Source organism: Neolamprologus brichardi, chromosome 10 (assembly GCF_056152115.1).
Source record: "Neolamprologus brichardi isolate AB-2024 chromosome 10, ASM5615211v1, whole genome shotgun sequence".
In the NCBI taxonomy this organism is placed as follows: Eukaryota; Metazoa; Chordata; class Actinopteri; order Cichliformes; family Cichlidae; genus Neolamprologus; species Neolamprologus brichardi.
Window position 1 is genome coordinate 23,908,366 of NC_142113.1, and position 20,148 is coordinate 23,928,513.

The 20,148-nt window shown below is 41.4% G+C and overlaps 1 protein-coding gene across 6 annotated transcripts in view; it reads left to right on the forward strand.

Moving 5' to 3' along the window:
* Nucleotides 1–20,148, forward strand: part of rapgef6 (Rap guanine nucleotide exchange factor (GEF) 6) — a 136,504-nt gene that overhangs the window by 92,740 nt on the left and 23,616 nt on the right. For 5 of the 6 annotated variants that reach the window (XR_015719722.1, XM_087847426.1, XM_087847427.1 and 2 more), the window contains 9 exons: nucleotides 1,159–1,295; nucleotides 4,044–4,202; nucleotides 5,152–5,304; nucleotides 6,568–6,732; nucleotides 8,008–8,115; nucleotides 8,798–9,001; nucleotides 10,911–11,019; nucleotides 11,157–11,400; nucleotides 16,375–16,532. Coding sequence is in view for 5 of the 6 variants with exons in the window: in XM_087847426.1 (XP_087703552.1) it covers nucleotides 1,159–1,295; nucleotides 4,044–4,202; nucleotides 5,152–5,304; nucleotides 6,568–6,732; nucleotides 8,008–8,115; nucleotides 8,798–9,001; nucleotides 10,911–11,019; nucleotides 11,157–11,400; nucleotides 16,375–16,532 (1,437 nt within the window). In the remaining variant the exon portion in view is untranslated. Of the gene's footprint in view, nucleotides 1–1,158; nucleotides 1,296–4,043; nucleotides 4,203–5,118; nucleotides 5,305–6,567; nucleotides 6,733–8,007; nucleotides 8,116–8,797; nucleotides 9,002–10,910; nucleotides 11,020–11,156; nucleotides 11,401–16,374; nucleotides 16,533–20,148 lie in introns of all 6 variants that reach the window. The other variant, XM_087847428.1, reaches the window with a different exon arrangement.

The following is a 20,148-nucleotide window of genomic DNA, read 5'->3' on the forward strand; positions in this document are numbered from 1 at the left end:
GCTTTCAGGGCTTTAAAAAGACATTTTTCCCAGGCGGTTGATGAATACGTCCTTGGGGCTGATGAGATGGTTAAAAGAAAATAAAGCAGGAGAGAGCACTTATAGTTTTGAAAATCAGGATTTTTGTTTTTTTCTCTTTTTTTTGGAACTTCTTTTACATTTTTCACCTCGGTTGGCCCCTAAAAATGTAATAAATTACTATAAAGGGATAACTGATGTTTGTTTTTTTATGTATCACAAGATAGAGAGGCTGTAAACCAGATTTAAGGACAATTGGCAGTCATCAAAATGTTAACGATAAGGTTGTGTTACCCTCTGGTACCCTTTAGAGTTTTGGTGCTTAGCTCCTAGTGTTTTTTTAAACATGTGATAAATCTACATTTTATGATTGTTTTCCTCCCATGGAAAACTCTATACACGTTGCACTTTAAGCTACTTTCCTTTACTAAGAAAAGGGAAGATTTGAACAAGGTGTTAACACCAAGAGGAGTAAAAAGGAGCTACTGAGCCAAGCAGCATAGTTTGCAGGTTGGAGCTGGGTCACTGTGCTCTCAGCTGCAGTGCAGAGGAGGCAGAGGGAAGATGAACAGGAAAGGTAGAACTTGTAAATGTTTCTGAGGAGTCATAAAAACTAGTAGTACATGCTGATCCACTGGTGCTTGGAGGGGTTAGATTTAAGACTTAAGAGCTGATGTGGAGGCATGTTTGCTGTTTGTTTGTCAGCAGCAGTGTGCCAACGCTCAAGCCCAATTTAATAAGATTTAGAGATTAAAATTTTGGTGTGCAATGCAGCATTGTCCTTGGAGTTCTGCGAGTCCTCTTCTAGTTATGATTTTTTTTTTTTCTATTTTAATCACGAGTTTTTACAGCATTTCAGAGCACCGAGGCCTGAGACGACAAGCATCCTAAAATGTTTCGTGTTTGTATTGACATTGACAGTTGCTCTGGTGAAGTATATGAGTAACATTTTCTTGCAGAAAGGACCATTTAAAAATCTATAGATCGTTTTGGAAATGTTGCAGTTTGTCTGTGGTGGGGGAAGAAAAAAAAATCAATGTGCATTTTGCCCTGAACACCTGAGACACATCGCTTTAGTCAGTGCACGGTCTTTTCATGCTTGTTCCTCCTTCTTTTTCATTTTCTTTATGTGCAACACAGAGCAACTGCTGGAGTTCATGCACCAGCTGCCTGCCTTTGCCAACATGACCATGTCCGTGCGGAGGGACTTGTGTAGCGTCATGATGTTCGAAGTGGTGGAGCAGGCCGGCACAGTCATACTCCACGACAAACAGGAGGTATGAACAGGGCGAAAAGGGACACACAGAAGCTGAACAAGTTCTATTTAACCTTCAGAATTCAATTCTTCAACAACAACGAGTGGTATTCATTTTTCACCATCCTATTTTGCCACTTTACTGACTTAGATTAATTGCTTCCAGTGTAATTACGGCATGCAAAGTATGTTTTTATTGTATCTGCTTCGATAACACGCTAAATTCCCTTAACAGTTAAATGACTGTTTATCTTTACTCAGTCTGACACAAGGTCTGTTTGCTGAGTTGCTGAATCTTAATTGGGCAATTAATGTAATCACAGTAGAAAAAGAAATCTTAACTTTGCCTTTTGTTATCAAGCAGAGCAGTGATGTAACCTTTGAAAAGACATGCATAAGTGCGCACAAGTATTAAACAGTTGCAGACACGCCAACGTACCCATTATGGAAAGCAGTGATGTAGATGTGGAAGCATATTAAGGCCTTCACACATACGAAAGAAGAACATATACGGAGCAACGTGCGCTTTCCCGTGCACAGGTGCACACACATCCTCACCATCCTAATTCACGAGGCAAAACTGGTATGTGCAAAGTCACCGCAGCATATAAGCCCCGTCAATCACTCGAGCTGCTACACAGCTAATTAATTAAGTTACATGCCTGAGAAACGGGGACCCTGTCATGGCTGTTTGGTTACATGCAGCAGCATTAGAACTGACAGGGTGATAAATGGCAATGAACTGCCAGCCGCCGAGCTCGGAGGAGGACGGGAACACACATCAGCAGGGCAAAACCATAAACGCGCACTTTAGTGGAAAGAAGACACAAATAGGTGATGTGCGTCTGTGTAACTAACTCCGTACCGTCTGTGTCGAGGCAGTTGATGGGCATTTTTCCTCCACTCCACTGCCTCTCTGTGGACTCTGTGTTGAAGGTCAAAGAGAAGCACTTGGCCTTTCTCGGAAGTGAGCACGACTTTGCTAAGTGAGTGTGAAGAGGGAAAGGAAAATAAAGAGTCTGAAGTGGTATTACAGATGTAGAAAAGAGAGAGAAAGTGCTCCATATGCCGGAAAGGAACAGAAAATGGACAATGAGGGAGTCGAGGGAGTGTCACATGGAAGGACGCTTTTGAAGAAGAAGAATTTGTCCTTATGATCAGGGGTTAAAGTGGGATTTTGCATGCGAGAGAAACCTCAGTGCAGCTCGAGGAAAAGAGTGACTTAGAAAATAAGTCGCATATTCATTTGTTATGGGAGCTTCAGTAGATTTTTCTTTGTGTACAGGCTGTAATTAGCTGTGCTGCTACATGCAACCTTTGAATAACAGAAGTAAACTTCTTATAGTGCATTTCTATACTTCTTCATAGGATGAGTTAAATGCTAACAAACAAAATGAGCTCCATTCGTACAACCTACCCTACTACTTGGTTACATTGTATCTTTTGGGCGGCTGTGGCTACAATGTAGCTTGCCATCGCCAGTGTGTGATGGTGTGTGCGAATGGGTGGATGACTGAACGTGTAAAGCGCTTTGGGGTCCTTAGGGACTAGTAAAGCGCTATGCAAATACAGGCCATTTACCATTTTCTCTTGCTGGGAGAACTGTACCTTTTAGCTAGCAGACACATTGTGTGACAAACTGCGCGGAACCAACTTGCGTGTTTGGCGATTTTTGATGAGCTGTTTAAAAAGATGTCCCTCTGTTTATGCACGCTCCTCTTCAGTCGGGCTTGCTAGATACTTTAGTCCGGCAAGGGCAACTTCACATCTGCACCATGAGCGCATCTCAGGGTTGCAAAGGTAAAAGAGAGGTGTTGAAGGTATAAGCGGGGCCTGGGATATGTCTGTGCAGTCAATGGAAGCAATGACATTTTAACTCATACCACAGTAATATGTATTAACCCGCATTTCAGATTTAATTACTCATTTCCTGGCGGTGTTAGAACGCCACTCCAGATTGATAATAGGAAATAAGAATATTTTCCCTACCCGTGCAGGCTTCATTACTCATAGCAATAAATTCAGATGGTCTATCCTACAGGAAATATTATATTTGTGTAAAGTTTATTTAAAAGAGAACTTTTGTTCACAGCGCATGTGTGGCGGATCATCGTAGCCCACCTTATTAGCATTTTTATTATTTATTAGCATTTGAAAGCGATGTGGGAGCCAAACTGTGAAGCACAGAGGGTAGAATCTGAGATTTGCTAGGTGAGAAACAGCAAGAGAATGAAAAGGCAATGAGGAGGAAATATCAGTTATTGCTGCAGAGGGAGCCCAGGGCTCATTCACCCGCCCTCTGTCCGCTCACACTCAGGATGAATGGCTTGTTATATTATGCCTGCTAGCATTTCCTTTTCAAAAGCCACCACTAGAGACACAATACCTCTTCACCAGCCTACTCATACCTCACACAAAGCACATTATGCTCACAATTTACCACATTTATTAATGTATTGCCATTTTAATAGACGTTCTAGTGAAGCTGTAAAGGTCTGTAAATCTAATGATTCAAGATAAATCCATGCCAAGTGACGGTAATGATTCCTTTTTGCTCGTCTGCAGTCGAGCCAGTATGTATTTAACACTGGTTTTAACAGATGTACCCATTTTACCCTGTTTTGATAAAAGAAAAGTAAAAAAACATACACATAGAAATCAGCAATGCTGTTAGATTTATAATCTCTTCAAGCAAAACAAAAGTTTGACATTGTTTGTTTTTTGGTCATTTTAAAACTTATTTCTATTATTTCTACCCCTCCGTCTGTAGCTGGACCACTGGTATGTCATTCTGAACGGAGCAGTCGAAATTAGCCATCACGATGGGAGAACGGAGACTCTTTGTATGGGCAACAGCTTCGGCATCTCACCCTCACTGGATAAGCAGTACATGAATGGAGAGGTTCGCACCAAAGGGGACGATTGCCAGGTAAAAATAACCGATTTTTCCACTGTTATAATTACACTTTTTATCATTGCTTTTATACAGTAAGAGAACTCTGTGAGGGGTTTGTGTTTTCTTTAAAATCTTGCTGTGTTTAAGCATTTTCTGGAAAATGTGTGTCACAGTGCAAGAATCACAAAGTGAAGTCCTGCTTTCATTTCTTCTTTCAAGCGGCCAGTAGTGGTTTGCAATTACAGCGAAATCTACGTGTCAAAAGTACGCTTTCCCTTCTTTCATAATCTTCTTATAAAAAGGTGGAATAAGTAAATAAAAAGAGTTCAAATTTAATACAGCATTTTAGTTGTGAAGACACAGGCGTAGCTTGCGTCATCTCTTTCACATCGCATACACTAGCAGCCTTTCTAAGAGCCTTGTGGGTTTCACAGAGAAACTTGGTCTTAATATAGAGCAGGAACCTGAAAGGTAGAAGAAACCTAGCGTGTACTCGCGGTAACATTGCCTATGTCCACACTGGCCAGTTCCTCTGCTGCACACATCATTTCCTGTCTTTATATGCAAAGGAAGTTGCAGAGGTAGGGCTTGGTTAGGCAAATGCAGAAACTGATGATTTACTCAAGGGAAAGCATAGCAAGAGACGATGCTTTAGAGTAGTAAAGACTCGTGCCGTCTTGTCACCATGCTATAATGGCAGGTTAGTTTAGTTGGTGTCTAATTTATAGCAAAGGATGCTTCTGCAAAATAGCTAGCTGAGATGATTTTGGACCACCATAGGTACTTTAAATTTAGGCATAGTATCGGGTTTAGTTTTGTTAGTGTTGGACATTCCTACCTTCATCCGTTCGTCCCTCCCATGCCTCTCTCTACCATCCGTAATTCTACTTCTGTGCTGTTGTTTGAGTACCCGAATGTGGTGCAGAGCAGTATTTTGCTCTACTACAAGTTCATCCGCTGTCCTCATGTTATCCTCGACCAGTTTGTCTGCATCGCCCAGGAGGACTACTGGCGCATCCTCAACCATGTGGAGAGGAATACGCACAAGGTGGAAGAAGAGGGGGAGATTGTGATGGTGAAGGAACACCGGGAGCTGGACCGCAGCGGGACCAGGAAAGGACACATTGTCATCAAGGTTAGTAATTTAAAACGTTAAAGAGCAGCAGAGGGGTCCCAGAACAAGAGCCTGCTTTGCTTTTTGTGTGAACCCAACCTCAACCGCAAAAGATGTTTGAGGATCAAACGTAGGATCAAGGCAGAGTGGCACTCTTTGTTTTTCTTTAACTGACTCTGTGCCAAAATACAATTAACCTTTTGCAAGAACATACTCAATAAAGATGAGACAGGCAGAGACACGCTGAAGGATTAAACACCCAAGGTCAAGGTTAAGCTTATAATCATGCCAGAAGCTAATAAGCACGTTTAATCTCACCCTGAGCTTGTAACATGACTTGCTTCTGAAACCAGAAAGTCAAGGTTTCACACGTTATCATCTGCTAAAATGCCCCGTGATTGATTTATGTACATCATCATTACAAATCGACCATCCCCCTCACGTGCATCATCTTACAAAAATACGAGTGTAGCTGCTCGATGTTGTTCAGTGATTGTTAAGAGACAGAGTTAGCACTATTAGTGTTTGCCAGAGCTTTTTTTTTTTTTTTTTTTACGCTACATTGTAATGCCTTCCTAAACCCTTTTGATCCTTTCCTTGAATCTCCAGAGGCAGCCCAAGGTATTGATCCGATAATGGGCCAGAACGATTCTCTTGGCTGCTGCTCCAAGGAAAAGCTGCTGGCTCTGAAACACGTCCAGCGGATAAGAGTCGATTCACAAGTGTTAGCATTTCTGCTTCTGTTTTTGGCTTTGTTCTTTTTGTGTCTGACAAAAGTGGATTCTTTTCTAGTTTCTGTTCCCTGTCAAATGAAACATCCCCCCCGAGAAACCTCTGCTATGGTGGCATTAACAATAACAAACTCACAGAAACAAGAACAATGAGGTTTATACGTCACCGATACTTTAAGTCTGCTGCTTAGGGAAAAAAAAAAAATTCCCCTAGACACAGAAATCAGGAATGTAGCCTCGGATATTTGAGGTATTTTATTCTTATACAAATCTAAATTATCAGTAATTCTGCAAAAAAAGCATGTGCACTTGTAAAATACTTGTTCTGTGTGTGTGTGTTTTTTATTGATTGGACACTGACAGCTCTGTTCAATACCTGCACCTTTATAGCTTATGTCCTTGTCACTATTCTGATTGGTATTGACACAGCTTGGTGTTCTTGCCTCTCAGATCCTTCGTGACCTTGGACTTTAACTGTCTTACATGTGTATCTATGTTTTTCTCAGCTCATCCTTATGTATATATATTTGTGTGTGTGTATTTTTCACCCCAGGGAACACCCGAGCGTCTGATCATGCACCTGGTGGAGGAACCGTCGGTGGTCGACCCCACCTACATCGAAGACTTCCTCCTGACCTACAGGACATTCCTTTCAAGTCCCATGGAGGTTGGCAAGAAGCTGCTGGAGTGGTTCCAGATAGACAGCCTTCGCGACACGGTGAGTGCGTGTATGTGCGCATGCATGTATGACTATCTTGTGGCCGGTGGTCACTTTCTCGCACACCTTCAGATTCCTATTTGAGTGCCATCACTTGAAAGGATGGTAACCTGTGCCTGTTGGGGTTGCGTTGGGCAGTTGGAATTGGGATGGTTAAGATGTGGGATACTTTCGCATGGTGTGTGGAGGTATGAAAAATGTAAAAAGCCACAAAGTCTGGAAATGGCAAAGCATTAGCATGTGTAGATGCTGCAAAGGTGAAAATGCTTATACAGTTAAAACGGTCTACATTAATCATTCATTATACGGTGGTTCTCTAAATGGTGGTCCCTCTTGATGTTTTGCATCCATGCATGTTGATGGGAATCCACGTGTTGTGCCACTGGCACGCCGATCGATACGAGTTCAGCAAGCTCAGCCGTCTTTGAGCGCTGTAGCGATTCGTGCGTGCCTGACACTCCCGTTGTCCACGGCTACGTTAACCTAAGATTAGCCTTGTACAGTCGATAGTCTTTATGTGGTTGTCATTCAGGCTTATAATCTTCAGCCCCCTTAAAGACGAACTAATCTTGTAGAGAACGAACACAGAGCGAGAGAGAGACAGAATATGGAAGAGGAGAAAAGAGGGCATGAGCACAAGTTGCCTTGGAGACACGCACACACACAAACACTCGCACAAAGGAGAGTGAAAAGCGGAGTGTGTACATCGATCCTCTTTATTGATGCATTGTGTTCTACTCTGACCTTTTGCAAAGGTTAGAACAATGTTCCCACCCGTGTAAATTTACAGATGTTATTATTTCCCTCTGCCTTTTTTCCCTTCTAATTATTGTGGCAGAAATTAAGCCGTCAACTAGTAGTTAACAGCCTTTCTCTGCAGCCATATGCCGGTTATTATACAGCATCCGTTCCTTATGCGTTACTAATTACTATGGTTTTTCTTTCTTTCCTCAGAAGCTAAAGATAGATACCTCTATAACTGGACTGAAGAATTAACCGAGTTTGCATTTTGTTATGGTAACAGTCATATTTTTAATCTGAAGCTATAGGTTGTGATTAACAGACTCACATTTCCAAGCATTTCGCCTCCCAAAGTGTCCTTGAAAGTCTAACTCCTGGTAGAGTTCAATTCAAGATGATCTCTGACCTTAGCAAGCAGCATAATTATCAATCACATTTCCTGTCGAAGCTCAGCTGAAGGACTTTGGAGAATGTGAAATGTGAAAACACATTCACAAGACCTACCTTTGTGTGCTTTGCCTCGCTGTTTCACAGGTAACAAGAATAGTGCTGCTGTGGGTCAACAACCACTTCAACGACTTCGAGGGTGACCCGGCTATGACGCGCTTCCTGGAGGACTTCGAGAAACATCTAGAAGCCACAGTAAGATCAAATGAAGACTGTTAACTTATTTTCCAATTCAGTGCTTTTAAGCTCAGAAATTGTGTTAAACAGCCATCAGCGTTTTCTCCAATAGTAATAGTGATGTTAGCTTTTATTTACCTCAGCTGCACGCTTGTGTAATTGGCCACATTTTGGCACAATCTCTTGTTTTGATGTGCTCGTTGATTTGCTCTATCAGAGTTCTGGGATTAGCCTTTTCATAAACACTCAACACCTCCCTGCCCTCTAGCAGAAATCCTTCATCGCATGCAATAACAAAGACATCAAAAATTATTTAAATGCTAATTCAGAACAACAAGTTCTTGAAAGTAACAAGTCTGTCTCTGTCAACTCATTAAATTATTTATGCACTTTTTCCTCAGCTTTTATTGCTGAAAATGTAAAATAGATTTCAAATATTAAAATCATCATGGTCATAGCTAAGCCTCACACCTCTAGTTTTATTGGCGTATTATGATAACTCTTTATGGTCTAGATTCCCTGGAGCAGAATGCTAGATAAGGTCAAACAGTTAATGCATCAGTGTTTTTATTCTACCTCTTCTTTTTTTTAAAAATTATTATTCTTATCCAAAACTACTTGCAAACCTAAGGATGCGAGCGCACGTGTAAATGCAGTTCTGTTTCAGTTCATAATTTTCTAATTTTTACCTCATCGTCAGAAAATGAAGGGCCATTTGAGGCTGCTGAACATAGCATGCGCAGCCAAGGCTAAGTGGAGACAGATCACTCTGCAGAAGGCATCTAGGGAATCACCGCTCCACTTCAGCGTGCAGGGCGGCAGCGAGAGAGGATTTGGCATCTTTGTCGAGTCGGTGGAAGAAGGAAGCAAAGCTGCAGAAGCAGGACTCAAAAGGGGGGATCAGGTAAGAGGACAGTAAGGAATAGTGTGGTGAAATCCTAATATACATACACCGCTGCATGAAATGCACAATCTTAATGTTTTTATAGTTTACACATGTATGTAGGAAAACATGAGCGGTACATATATAGGTCTAATTACTTTTACTTTGCAATCCTGACAAGTACTTTATTCCATTTAAATGCATCCCTAGATGTTAATTAGTCCCTAATTAAACAGTTATAACGAGGACCATCACAGCGCTTCAGTCAACTAGTTCCCAGATGATTATGGACTGTATAACATGCAGTCACAATTAAATGTTCTGTGTGATCTGATCCACCCCGATCAACTTAAAAATTATAATAAATATATATTTATTAAAATCTTTCAGGTTTTAGCTCTTCCCAGCAGGAGTACTGATGTTTTACCACAATATATCACTTCAGCATAGTCTCATGATTTGGTTTGTCCAGCGGTTACAAGGTCAGCAGTCTTATTTAGAGGATCTAATGTGACAGTGTGGTTACTGTACAGTGGTTCTTCCCATTGCTGGTGCGTAATGAGCCTTTCGTCAGCACACTGCAGCCTGTTAATTAGAAAGTCTGATCATGTTTAGTGACTTCTCTAAATTGTTAAGATGCCATTTGATGTCTACTAAGGTTTCCGGGGGGGGAGGGGAGACAAGGTATTTTGAGACCTCAGAGACAAAGGTGCACGTAGCGGACATCATTGATGTAGAGTGGATGTTAGGAAGCTCTTTGTCTGGTCTGATCAGGCAAAAAAATGCAAATCATGACTTTGAAAGATCATCTCAGTGTTGACAGAATCATGCATTTCTTCTTAAAGGCTGATTAGCATTCAGGGAATGAAAGAGGGAAGTAAAAACAGTAGTGCTATCCTTATCGTCAGTCAAACTGGAGTAAAGATTTATTTCTCAGCATAACAAGCAGGAGCTTGGAGGCTGGTCAGTATTTAGGGAACGGAAAAAGGAACTTGAAACAATAAAGCCAAGTCCTTACATATATCTGCCCTGCAGCTCTCGTTACCTCAAACCTGGACAAAGAGTCACTCATTAAAACGGAAGTTGAGTGGCTTTGAGGGCCAAATGTAAATTTATTCATCAACTCAGCTGGGAGTTGAAGCTTAAATGGCAATAATTACTAGATTAGATTAAGATGATCTGAGTATTAAAGCCATCAACTGTCATTCACAAAGATATCATTAGCAGCTGGAATTTAGTTTCTCGGTATAACTAATGAAGGTATTTCAAGAAGACAGTTCTGTTATAACGGTGGTTAAAGTGAAGGTCTGGCTTCCTGTAGCTGCACATCAGAAGAACTTCATAATGACTCATCTTGTCTGTATTTGTGTCGCTAGCCTTTGTGCTTGTTGTTGACACGGTTACAGATCAGATATCCTTATGCTGAACGTGTCACAGTGAGAAAACGGTTAGCCCTGAGCTATTTTAATCTGGGACCCTTTACTGTTCATGTTGCTGTCAGTGAATGAGACTGAAATAGTTTGTGGTATTTTTTTTCACAACCTCACTGTAAGGACTCTTATACTTGATGCAGGTGAACTGCTTTCACATTTTTTTGATTGACTTACTGCTTTTTAAAAACAAACTGCACAATATTCACTTGAAGCAGATTCTTCTCCTCTAAAGGTGGCAAGAAATGAACTCTCAACCGTTTCTTCCCGTTCTAAGTCATAGAGGACCAGAGCCACCTTATTAAGAGATACGCCGAGTTAAGAGAAATAAAAATAATACCAGCTGTGTTTCAGATTTGAGTCCAAGATCTACATATTATGTTTTTTAAATTAAGTAATTTGATTTGTGCTTATGAGACTAGTGGTCACCCCTGCTGTGCTTCAGGGAGTTTTGATTGTTTGCTGCCATGTTTTTCATTTTTGAATCTATCTTGCTTCAGATCATGGAGATCAATGGTCAGAACTTTGAGAACATCTCCCTCTCCAAAGCTGCAGACATCCTACGAAATAACACACACCTCTCCCTCACAGTTAAAACCAACATCTTTGGTGAGTACATTTGGTTGCATGCCAGTTTTTGACATCCTATCACGAGCTGTAAAAGATGGTAGAAAACCCATGAAGGTGTAAAAAAAATGAAAAAATAAAACAAAGCTACATTTCTCTCTGTTCCTCCACCCATTCAGTCTTCAAAGAGCTCCTTAGCAGGATCGCGCACGAGAAGAAGAACGGCGGCCTTCACATTCCCAAGATCCAGGAGAAAAAAGGCAATCGTTTCTCCATCGCCGACCTTCCCGGAGACATGGAGTTCCCCACTGACCACAAGGCCACCCGGAAAATGAAGGCCAACACTGTGTCTGGAGGACGAAACAAGATCAGGAAGATGCTGGAGAAGACGCGCTTCAGTATACTGCCACCTAAACCTTTCAGGTAGGCGTACACATGTGTAAAAAAGAAAAACGGAGAAGAACTGCTGCCTGTATAAGCTTAAAATAAAATTAAGTATAGAAGAAAATACTCTAAGGCTGGGATAGCGAAAATGGGGAGAGGATTTTTTAATGTTGGCAAAAAAGTGTCGTAATTTGTCACAAAAATAGCATGCCATGAATCGAATGGTTTATGGGAGGGTGTTAGCACATTAGTGAGCTCAAGTGGTTTTCCTTGACAGCTTCAGACAGGGTGTGGTTGCATCAGTCCACTTCCTTTCCATTGGTGGTTTTATTTGTACATAATTTTCTTCAGCAGGTGTGCAATTGTGACTTACTGACTAAAGTTTCTCGGTGCCCATCAGAAAGCATCAGCGTAGCACATTTTACCCTCTTCTTTCAGCTCGTGACAGTAGGAAATTGATGACGACTAAAATGCCTGCACACATTTATAGATAAGTGGTGTTTCAGAGTCCAACCAATTCAACACAAACTACAGGGACCTCTTCCTGAAAAGATACCTTAGCTGCATGACATGTCAGATTTTCATCAGTGAGCACTGCTGTGGAAGTGCACAGCCTTTCACAGGACCAGCACAGAAAACGTCCAGGTACTGTTGGGTATTTACGAGGAATTTTTGAGAAGCCTGGTGGTTCAGCCTCAGTCTAATCAGCCTAATCTTTCACGTATTTTCAGTCGGTGTGATGCAGATCTTTTCTAGGCAAATCACAAGAACGCAAAAAAAAACTCATAAGCATTGCCAATCCATAACCAGCCATTGTACTGGCAAGCATCTGTGGCAATCGTGCGGATGAGGCTCACATTCAGTACTCCTCCCGTAACAGGCTTGATTTCATTTGATCATTTCATGCCTCTCCAGGCCTCATTTAAATCCGTACTGTGACTGTGTAGACAGGAACGCTGTTCTCCGTTAATTACAGAGCCGGCTCACTCAACTTTTTCTGTCTCGCTGTCGCCGCTCTATCAGTTTCCATCTTCGCAGTGATGTCCACAAAGCCACAGAGTTCGCACGAAAAGTAAACGCGCTCCGTCTCATGACGCAACACACTATCACATGGCTATTGAACCGACTTTGTGCTATCAAAGCAAAAAAGGGCTTTCATTGCTTCCTCTTTTTTTTTTTTCTCTCTCTGCAAGTTGGCACCATTCAAAGAGCCTTTGGTTCAAAGGAATAGATGGATGATTAAAGGGAGTGGAGATGAGAATGGAGATGAGACTGGTGATTTGGGTCAATCATGATTCATCAGTGCCTGTTGTGGGATGAAAATTTGAGGGGAGGCCATCATGTGAAGTTGTCTACATTTTGTGTGTCTGTTTGCGCGCGTATGTATGCCTATATAAGAAAGGTACGAGGACAGTGCACTTTATAATGTGCAGTTACAATTATTCACACACTCTTACAATTTACAGTTAAGTCAGAAAACCTTGTGTTTTAAGACTCAACGGTGCTCCAGCCAAACTGGGTTATTTACGAAGCGATCGTCACGGCGACTGCTTCTTCTGATCTTGGACGTCATTGTACTCCACTGCAGAGTAGATTTTTATATGACAAGGGGACGCAGGCAGTAAACCCGTTGTCTCTCTGCCAAATGAAGATGTCCAGCCTTGTGCATTTGCCTTAATACACATCCCATATTATTCACCCCAGATGATTTACATTGCTTAGATTGAAAAGCAATACACTGATGTTTTAGCCTCTAGCCTCTACTCAGTTTGTCTTTCAAGTCTTTGCTATTTGCATCCTCCCTTCTTTTTGTTACAGTTACATTTGCTAACTTATGATATGACCACAATAACTAGTGTGTTTTTCAACAATTGTGTCTGCCATGACATCCACTTTTTATTGCAGTTATGGTTTTACTGTAAATTGTTCAGGACATTATTACTCTCACAGATACTGATTTGCCTTTACAGCAGATTAAACAATAGGAAGAATCTTTTGGACTAGTTAGATAATTAGCTTTTGTTGCCAGACTGTTAACATCTAGTATACTGGAGCTTCATCTAATCTAATCTAAACTCATACTTCCTGATTTTTTTGGATTGGATGGATATTTAGGCGTGTGGTTTGGTTGACTGACCGTTGATTTTTGGGACTGCACTTTCAGATTATGTGAAAAGTGGTGCTAGTGTGTCATTTGTTTAGTATTTACATCATTTAAAGACTGAGGAGGTGAGGAGGCCGGCAAAACAGCTCTACCACTGCTGAGCAGTTCACGACATGCTGGTAGCAGCGATGTTACAATACAATACAACTTTATTTGTATAGCACATTTAAAACCAGCGCTACACCAAAGTGCTTTACAGTAATACATATTGTGCTCATACATTAGCATACATTGTGCTAATACATATTGTGCTCATACATTAGCATACATTGTGCTAATACATGTTGTGCTCATACGTTAGCATACATTGTGCTAATACATGTTGTGCTCATACGTTAGCATACATTGTGCTAATACATATTGTGCTCATACGTTAGCATACATTGTGCTAATACATATTGTGCTCATACGTTAGCATACATTGTGCTAATACATATTGTGCTCATACGTTAGCATACATTGTGCTAATACATGTTGTGCTCATCTGAGTCTCCAAATTAGTTTTCTTTACCCTTCTTTCATGTCAAACTATGTGTAGTTTATGTTGCTGTTAAACTGCATTATATCAGATAGAGCGGTGATCCTATTATTTAGCCTGATATCAAACTGGGTTGACATATGAGCGATCCTCATGTGTGTCCTGCCGCTGCTTGCTAACGTCTCATGTTGTGGATAAATCTGTGCTGGCGTTCTGAAAGTTGCTGTTGACATTTTTATGCTTATTTATTTCAGCAAACCTGTCAGTGTCTAAACTTCAGCTGTTGTCCGTCCCGTCAGCCTACATGTTTGTTTGGGCCGTGTGTTTGTGCGAAGAAAGCAGCCTTGTCACACACAGGCATTGTGTCACTGCTACACTGACATTGCTGAATCACAGCAGAAATCTGTTTTGTTTTGTTTGTTTGTTCTTTTACTTTTTCACACTTTTCAATGTTGTCTCTCTCCCGTTTCCCTCCGCTGCTTCAGGGGCCTGTTTGGGTAAGACCTCTTGCGTAACTCCCCATCCTCCAGCCATTTTATTCAGTATCCATCTGTAGACCTGCGCACAGCAGGCAGCCGCATTTTCACCGGCACTGCTGACCTTCAGCAACATGAGTAGAGGACTACATTTGTAGGTTTAATTCCTTAAATGCATGAACGCCAGCCTTCGCTTCATTTTCCTAATCAAACAAACTCTGCAGCTACATTTATGTTCAGGGCTTTAACATATTGAAATCAGTTACAATATGTTGTACAGCCAAATGTATTTTTTTGGGGTTATTACAAACAGAAACGTTAATGGCTACAAACTGTTTCGGTCCATTTAACAGTCAGAACAGCTGCCATCTAAATACAGCAGATGAGTATTTGTGCTATAAACTAATTAACTTCTTGAAAACTTTGTAATCATCATCTCCGGCCAAAAATAATTTCGATTTCTTTATATTGGTGCTTGTCATAACTAAACTAAAGAGCCACCAAAGTCTTAGTCTAGTCTTTTAAACCCAATCCTATCACTGCCTGTCTCAATGTCACTGTTGTCCGCCTCCTAAATCTTTTTGTCCTTTTCTTGCTTGTTCTTCGTCCACCTGTGCTCGTCTTTCCATCTCCCCGTCTCGACTCTTTTGTTCCGTCGTGTCGGTGCAGTGGCTGTCAGCTGGGTGATCCAAAGATTACAGAGGCTTTGCTACAGCAGCGTGCAGCTGTGTTAGTGGAAGCCCTGCATTACTGCACCGTGTTCCGTACATGCTGTACAGACACTCACACCTAGAGGGAAGCTGCGATTAGTATGCAGGCAGACTGGGGTGAACTCTCGCTGTCAGACACTACAGTTTCTCAAAGTCAGAAAGATCCATTTGGCATCTGCAGGATGTTCAATCCCTGCTTTGTTTCTTATTTTTAGCATGCGGCATTTTAAAATTTGCTGCTTTCAATCGAAGCTTCCACAGCTGCGTGCAAAGGCTTTCTTCAAAGCTTCAGATGACACGTTTTTCATTTGAGGTAGGTTTTTGGAGGAAAAATCCAAACACCTGAAATCTGTTTTAGTGTCTGAAGAGTTACCATCTCCATCACATGCTTCCCAATCAAGAGAGGCCAGAATGAGGTTGTTAATATAAAGGTTAAAGCTCGCATATCCCAGAGTGTAGCTGAGGAGCAAAGTGTAAAGTCTCTCAGACTCAGTGCAGGGTTGCAATCTGTCCAACCCAACACACACAGGAGGAATTAAAGAAGCCAAATCCTAACACTTGCAAAAGCAGAGCGACCTACACACATGCAAAGTAACGGTAATTATATAATTGACTAAAAAATCCCCACGACTTTCAAATGTGCTCCTCTGAAATGTTCCTATCTGTGCCAGCTATCTGTCATTGTTCTCTCTGTGCGTGTGCGTGTTTTACCATTTGCTGTGTGTGTCTCGCTCTCCGTGAATGCTCCTTATCAGTTCTTGCCATTCATAAAATCTCCTCGTGGACGAATGTCAGCGTTGTGACTGCTGCATATTAGAAGACACATATAATGATATTGATGTTTTGTGTTTTCATTTTGCAAGAGTAAACATTTTGATTAAATCTCTGTTTTATTCCACAGTGTTATGAGTTGTGATTTTTTTTTTTTTTTAATATATCCTGAAGACGATGGGGAATGCACTAGTACCTATGCTTACAACTCATAACATTTTTTTATGCCTGCTGAGCATCATAAAACTTTACTTTTATTATAATTATATTTTAATTATATTTTAATTATAGTTTTGTCTTTAATGGAATAAGTCTAATTTTATGTTTCTCTCTTTTCCTCCCCTTCGTTTAATTTCCTCCTCCCTTCACTACCTTTTTCTCCCGCTCTGCACCGCTCCTGAATTTTGTCTCCAGTGATGGCGGCTTAGTTCAGTCTCAAGATGACAGCATTGTGGGTACAAAGCAGTGCCGTCACAGCGTGGCCATCATGCCCATTCCTGGCAACCTATCATCAAGTAGCCCAGACCTGCTGCAGCCAGCAAGCAGCGTCCTGGACTTCTCCATCCCTGCAGGTAAGAAAAACACGGTAAATGCCCATCACAGTTAACAGACAAGTTTGCTTGTTCATCTGAAAAAAACAAATCCTTAGCAAAATGTTTTTCCTGGGATTTTCTGGGTGTTTATGAAACAGTTTTCCCACCATTCACATTTAGCTGTAATAGTCTCCAGCTGTGAGCGGTTCCTCTAAATGCTTTATGCAACTCATAAAGTAATGAAGACACCACATACTCAAATGAGTGCGTAATTTGGCACTGGGGCTAACTTTTTCTTTTACTATCCAGTGATGGATTATTACTGACAAGTCAGTTTCACTCACTTTTTGTTTTGATTTACAGTTTATATCAAAGTTCTGTTGTGTTGTAAAAGTTCTGCTTTTCTCATCTTTCTCAACAAAAGCTTAAATGAAAGGAGCGATGGCGATAATGTGGAGAGAAACAAAAAAGAGCCATCTTTCATAACAAGCTTTCTGTATTGTCTCTGATTTAAAGCTGTGGGAGGGCGTGCCGTCCTACTAAATTTATTTGATGATGTGCGTATATCTCGAGGAAAAACATGTCTGGCCGTTCACTTAAAGTGAAACAGAAACAGAAAAGTTGACGTCTTGCTACAAAACTTTAACTCATAAAAGAAAAATATCGTCATATATTTGCAGCCTGAGACGCCACTTAGAATTTCAGTTGTCTCGGCCGGAGTTCATGGCTGCTCGTATGAGGAGGATTGACCTGTGACCCTGGCCTTTTTGAACAGTATAAGCCGCTTGTGGAGTTGAAGGACTTGCTGAGTACTGAGCAAACAGCCTGTCACCTTTTAACGCATCAAGCATCCATCTGCCAACTGTAGTGTTGTCGAGTGCACTTTGGGGGTGGGTTCATTTTAAGCCTTTCCTCTTATTTGTTCACCTTGAGAAACAAGCAAACTCCTCAAAACACTTTCTTGTGCTGACAAAGGAGTTTTAAAGCAAACGCACACATCCTGAGTTGCACAGAGATGCACATGCAGAAATGTGGCTGTTTGACAAGGCCTGACCTCGGCTTGACTCAGACGAGTTCCTGAGCCCATAATTATTTAAACTAACACGCAGCATTCATTCCCCGTGGATTTGTGTGTTATTTATGTGTACGTTCAGTGAAAGATCGAAGGGGAAAGCGGAAAGAGGCCGAGACAGAATATGGTCTTGATTTATTCCACTAGCCATTTGTCAGTGAGCCGCACACACTCGGAGAGACGCACGTGCACACGCGCTGTAGTTTGCAGACCTATACATCACATGTGGTTGTGTTATACTAGAGTACAAACACACAACTGTGCCACATTAATCATCCGCCATTAGATCAAATTTCCTTCGGTCCTGCGGCCTCCCATTAGCTCTAATCGTAGAATGAAGAACAGCTTGCAGAAATAAAAACCTCCTTTTCCAGATGCTCTGCAGAGCTTGTAATACCCCCAACAATGCCCTGCCTATGCACTAATATTTCTTTCCCAGAGTCCATACTGGGCAGTAGGTCTAATGGAAAGTGCTGGCTGCCAATGTTTCGGAAAATTTGTAATTTTTTTTCATGTGTTTTGTCTCATTAACTTTCAGATTGGTTTTCATTTTGATGGTTTTAGACTTTTTTTGGCTTATTTTATAGCACCATTTAAGTTGCACTTATAGAATTTCTTTACTAGAAATGTTTCTTTGTAATAGCAAAGCTATTTTAAATTCATTTTGCGCCATTTTGCCCCGTAAGTCACCGCCCAGTTTTATCTGATAGGCTTTTTGGGGTTTAAAACAAATATCATTATTAATAATCAACGCTTAGTTAGTGAACAAAAGCAGGCAATAATCATAATGGAGATGAACTACAGCCCTGCTTTTACCAGGTATTTGTTTAACGTTTGCCACACTTTATGTTGCCCATACATTCCTGCTTCAGCCATCACAGGCTGAATCGGTTAGAGAGGCAGAGCCCGAATTGCTTTAGAGGTAGAGTACGAGTGTTTTCTCTGGAGGCTGCTGCTTATGTCTTGTCTCATTTCGCAAAGTGGCATTGTGTCTGCGTGTCTGATGTACAACTCTGCGTGAAGCTAAACCCACAGATGCTCACTCGCTTCTGTGTCTTTTTGCCGCTCTCGCTCCCTCTTTTTCTTTTTTTCCCTCCACTTCTTCAGTCCTTTACTGTCTCTCTCTCCTCTCGCGTGTCTCTTGCTGTGATTTTAAACAGATGTTCTGGTGTCGACATGTTGAGTCATACTCTGCCTCTCTGGTTTCCCATAAGCAGATTCAGGATACACTAGAAACTCAGCTGGTCTTCCCTCCTTTTCTTTTTTCTTTTTTTCTTCTTCATCTGTCATAATGTTTCCAACTGCTGTGTCTCTTTGTGCTCCTCCCACACTCTCTTGTGCTTGTAATTACTTGTGTTTTCTCTTTTTCCTCTCTGCTTGCCAAGCTTTGGGACTCTACTGTAAGTATAAGGATTTTTCATTGCCACTGTTGGATAGCCCAACACACACACACACACACGTCTTTGTATCCATGAATGGAGCTCTTCAGGCTCTGGACCCCGTTGCGTGTTGCTGCTTCTTCTTCTATTGGTTTGTTGTTGTGAAACCTTCCGAGTGTTTGAGGAAGGACACGTCAGTCTGTTTTTAAGCAGTTACCTTTGGGGTGAAGGACGCATGTTCGTAAGATTGATTTTTCTGTTTGTAAACACGGATACTGATATTCACCTTAATGAGAAATGCTGGCCCCAGTTGACAGAGCTCTTGGTTTAAATCCAAAACCAAATAGTCATATTGTTGAACAGCAAAAAATAAAAGAGGTGTATGATTGGGAGGATATTTGGGCATAAAACAGTTGTGTTTGACCTTAGCTAGTCCGCTCTCCTCTCAGGAACCTGAGCAATCTTGGCAAATTTTCTCCTGCTATCTTGTGATTTATGTCTTCCGACTGTATGATGGAGGGACTTGGAAAAGCTTTGGCAAACAGTAGAAAGGAGGCTGAAGAGGAGGAGGAGGAGCACTTGTGGGAAGTGTGCAGCCTTTGTTAGTGCTGTGTTTGCAAAATCCCACGCCTTTCCTTCTTGTGTAGAAAGCCTCTTTGGCTTCTTGCTGTTTATGTAAATGAACAATACTTTATTAAAGATGGTAATTGATTGGATGTCCGGCCGGGTGGGCACTATTGTCCTCCTGTGTGGCAGTCCAGGTCATAGCTCATCAAGAGGATTAAACACGATTAGGCCCCCTGGATATGATAGCCAGCAATTTATCTGAAGGCTTTCCACACTCTAATCACAAATTACAGCTAATGAGACACAAAGCATTTAGCCTCCAGTCAGCCTTCTCTCAACACCCTGCTGCACATAAACACAGGAGCTCTCTTCTGCTGCAGCACCACAGAGGGAGGAGGAAAGGCTGCACTTTAAAACTCTCTAATGCGGTCTTTGCCAGCAGAGCGTCAGTGTACATAGCTCCATCTTCAGCATAAAAGTCAGCAATCATCTGAATGAGTATAAAAGTGTCTATGTATGTGTTTGCACTTAATGAACACACAGTCAGTAAAGAGGTCAAGAAGGGGGGCTAACATCAGAACATTAATATTTCAATACGGTTCAATGGAAAATAACAACAACAACAAAAGCTGGCTAA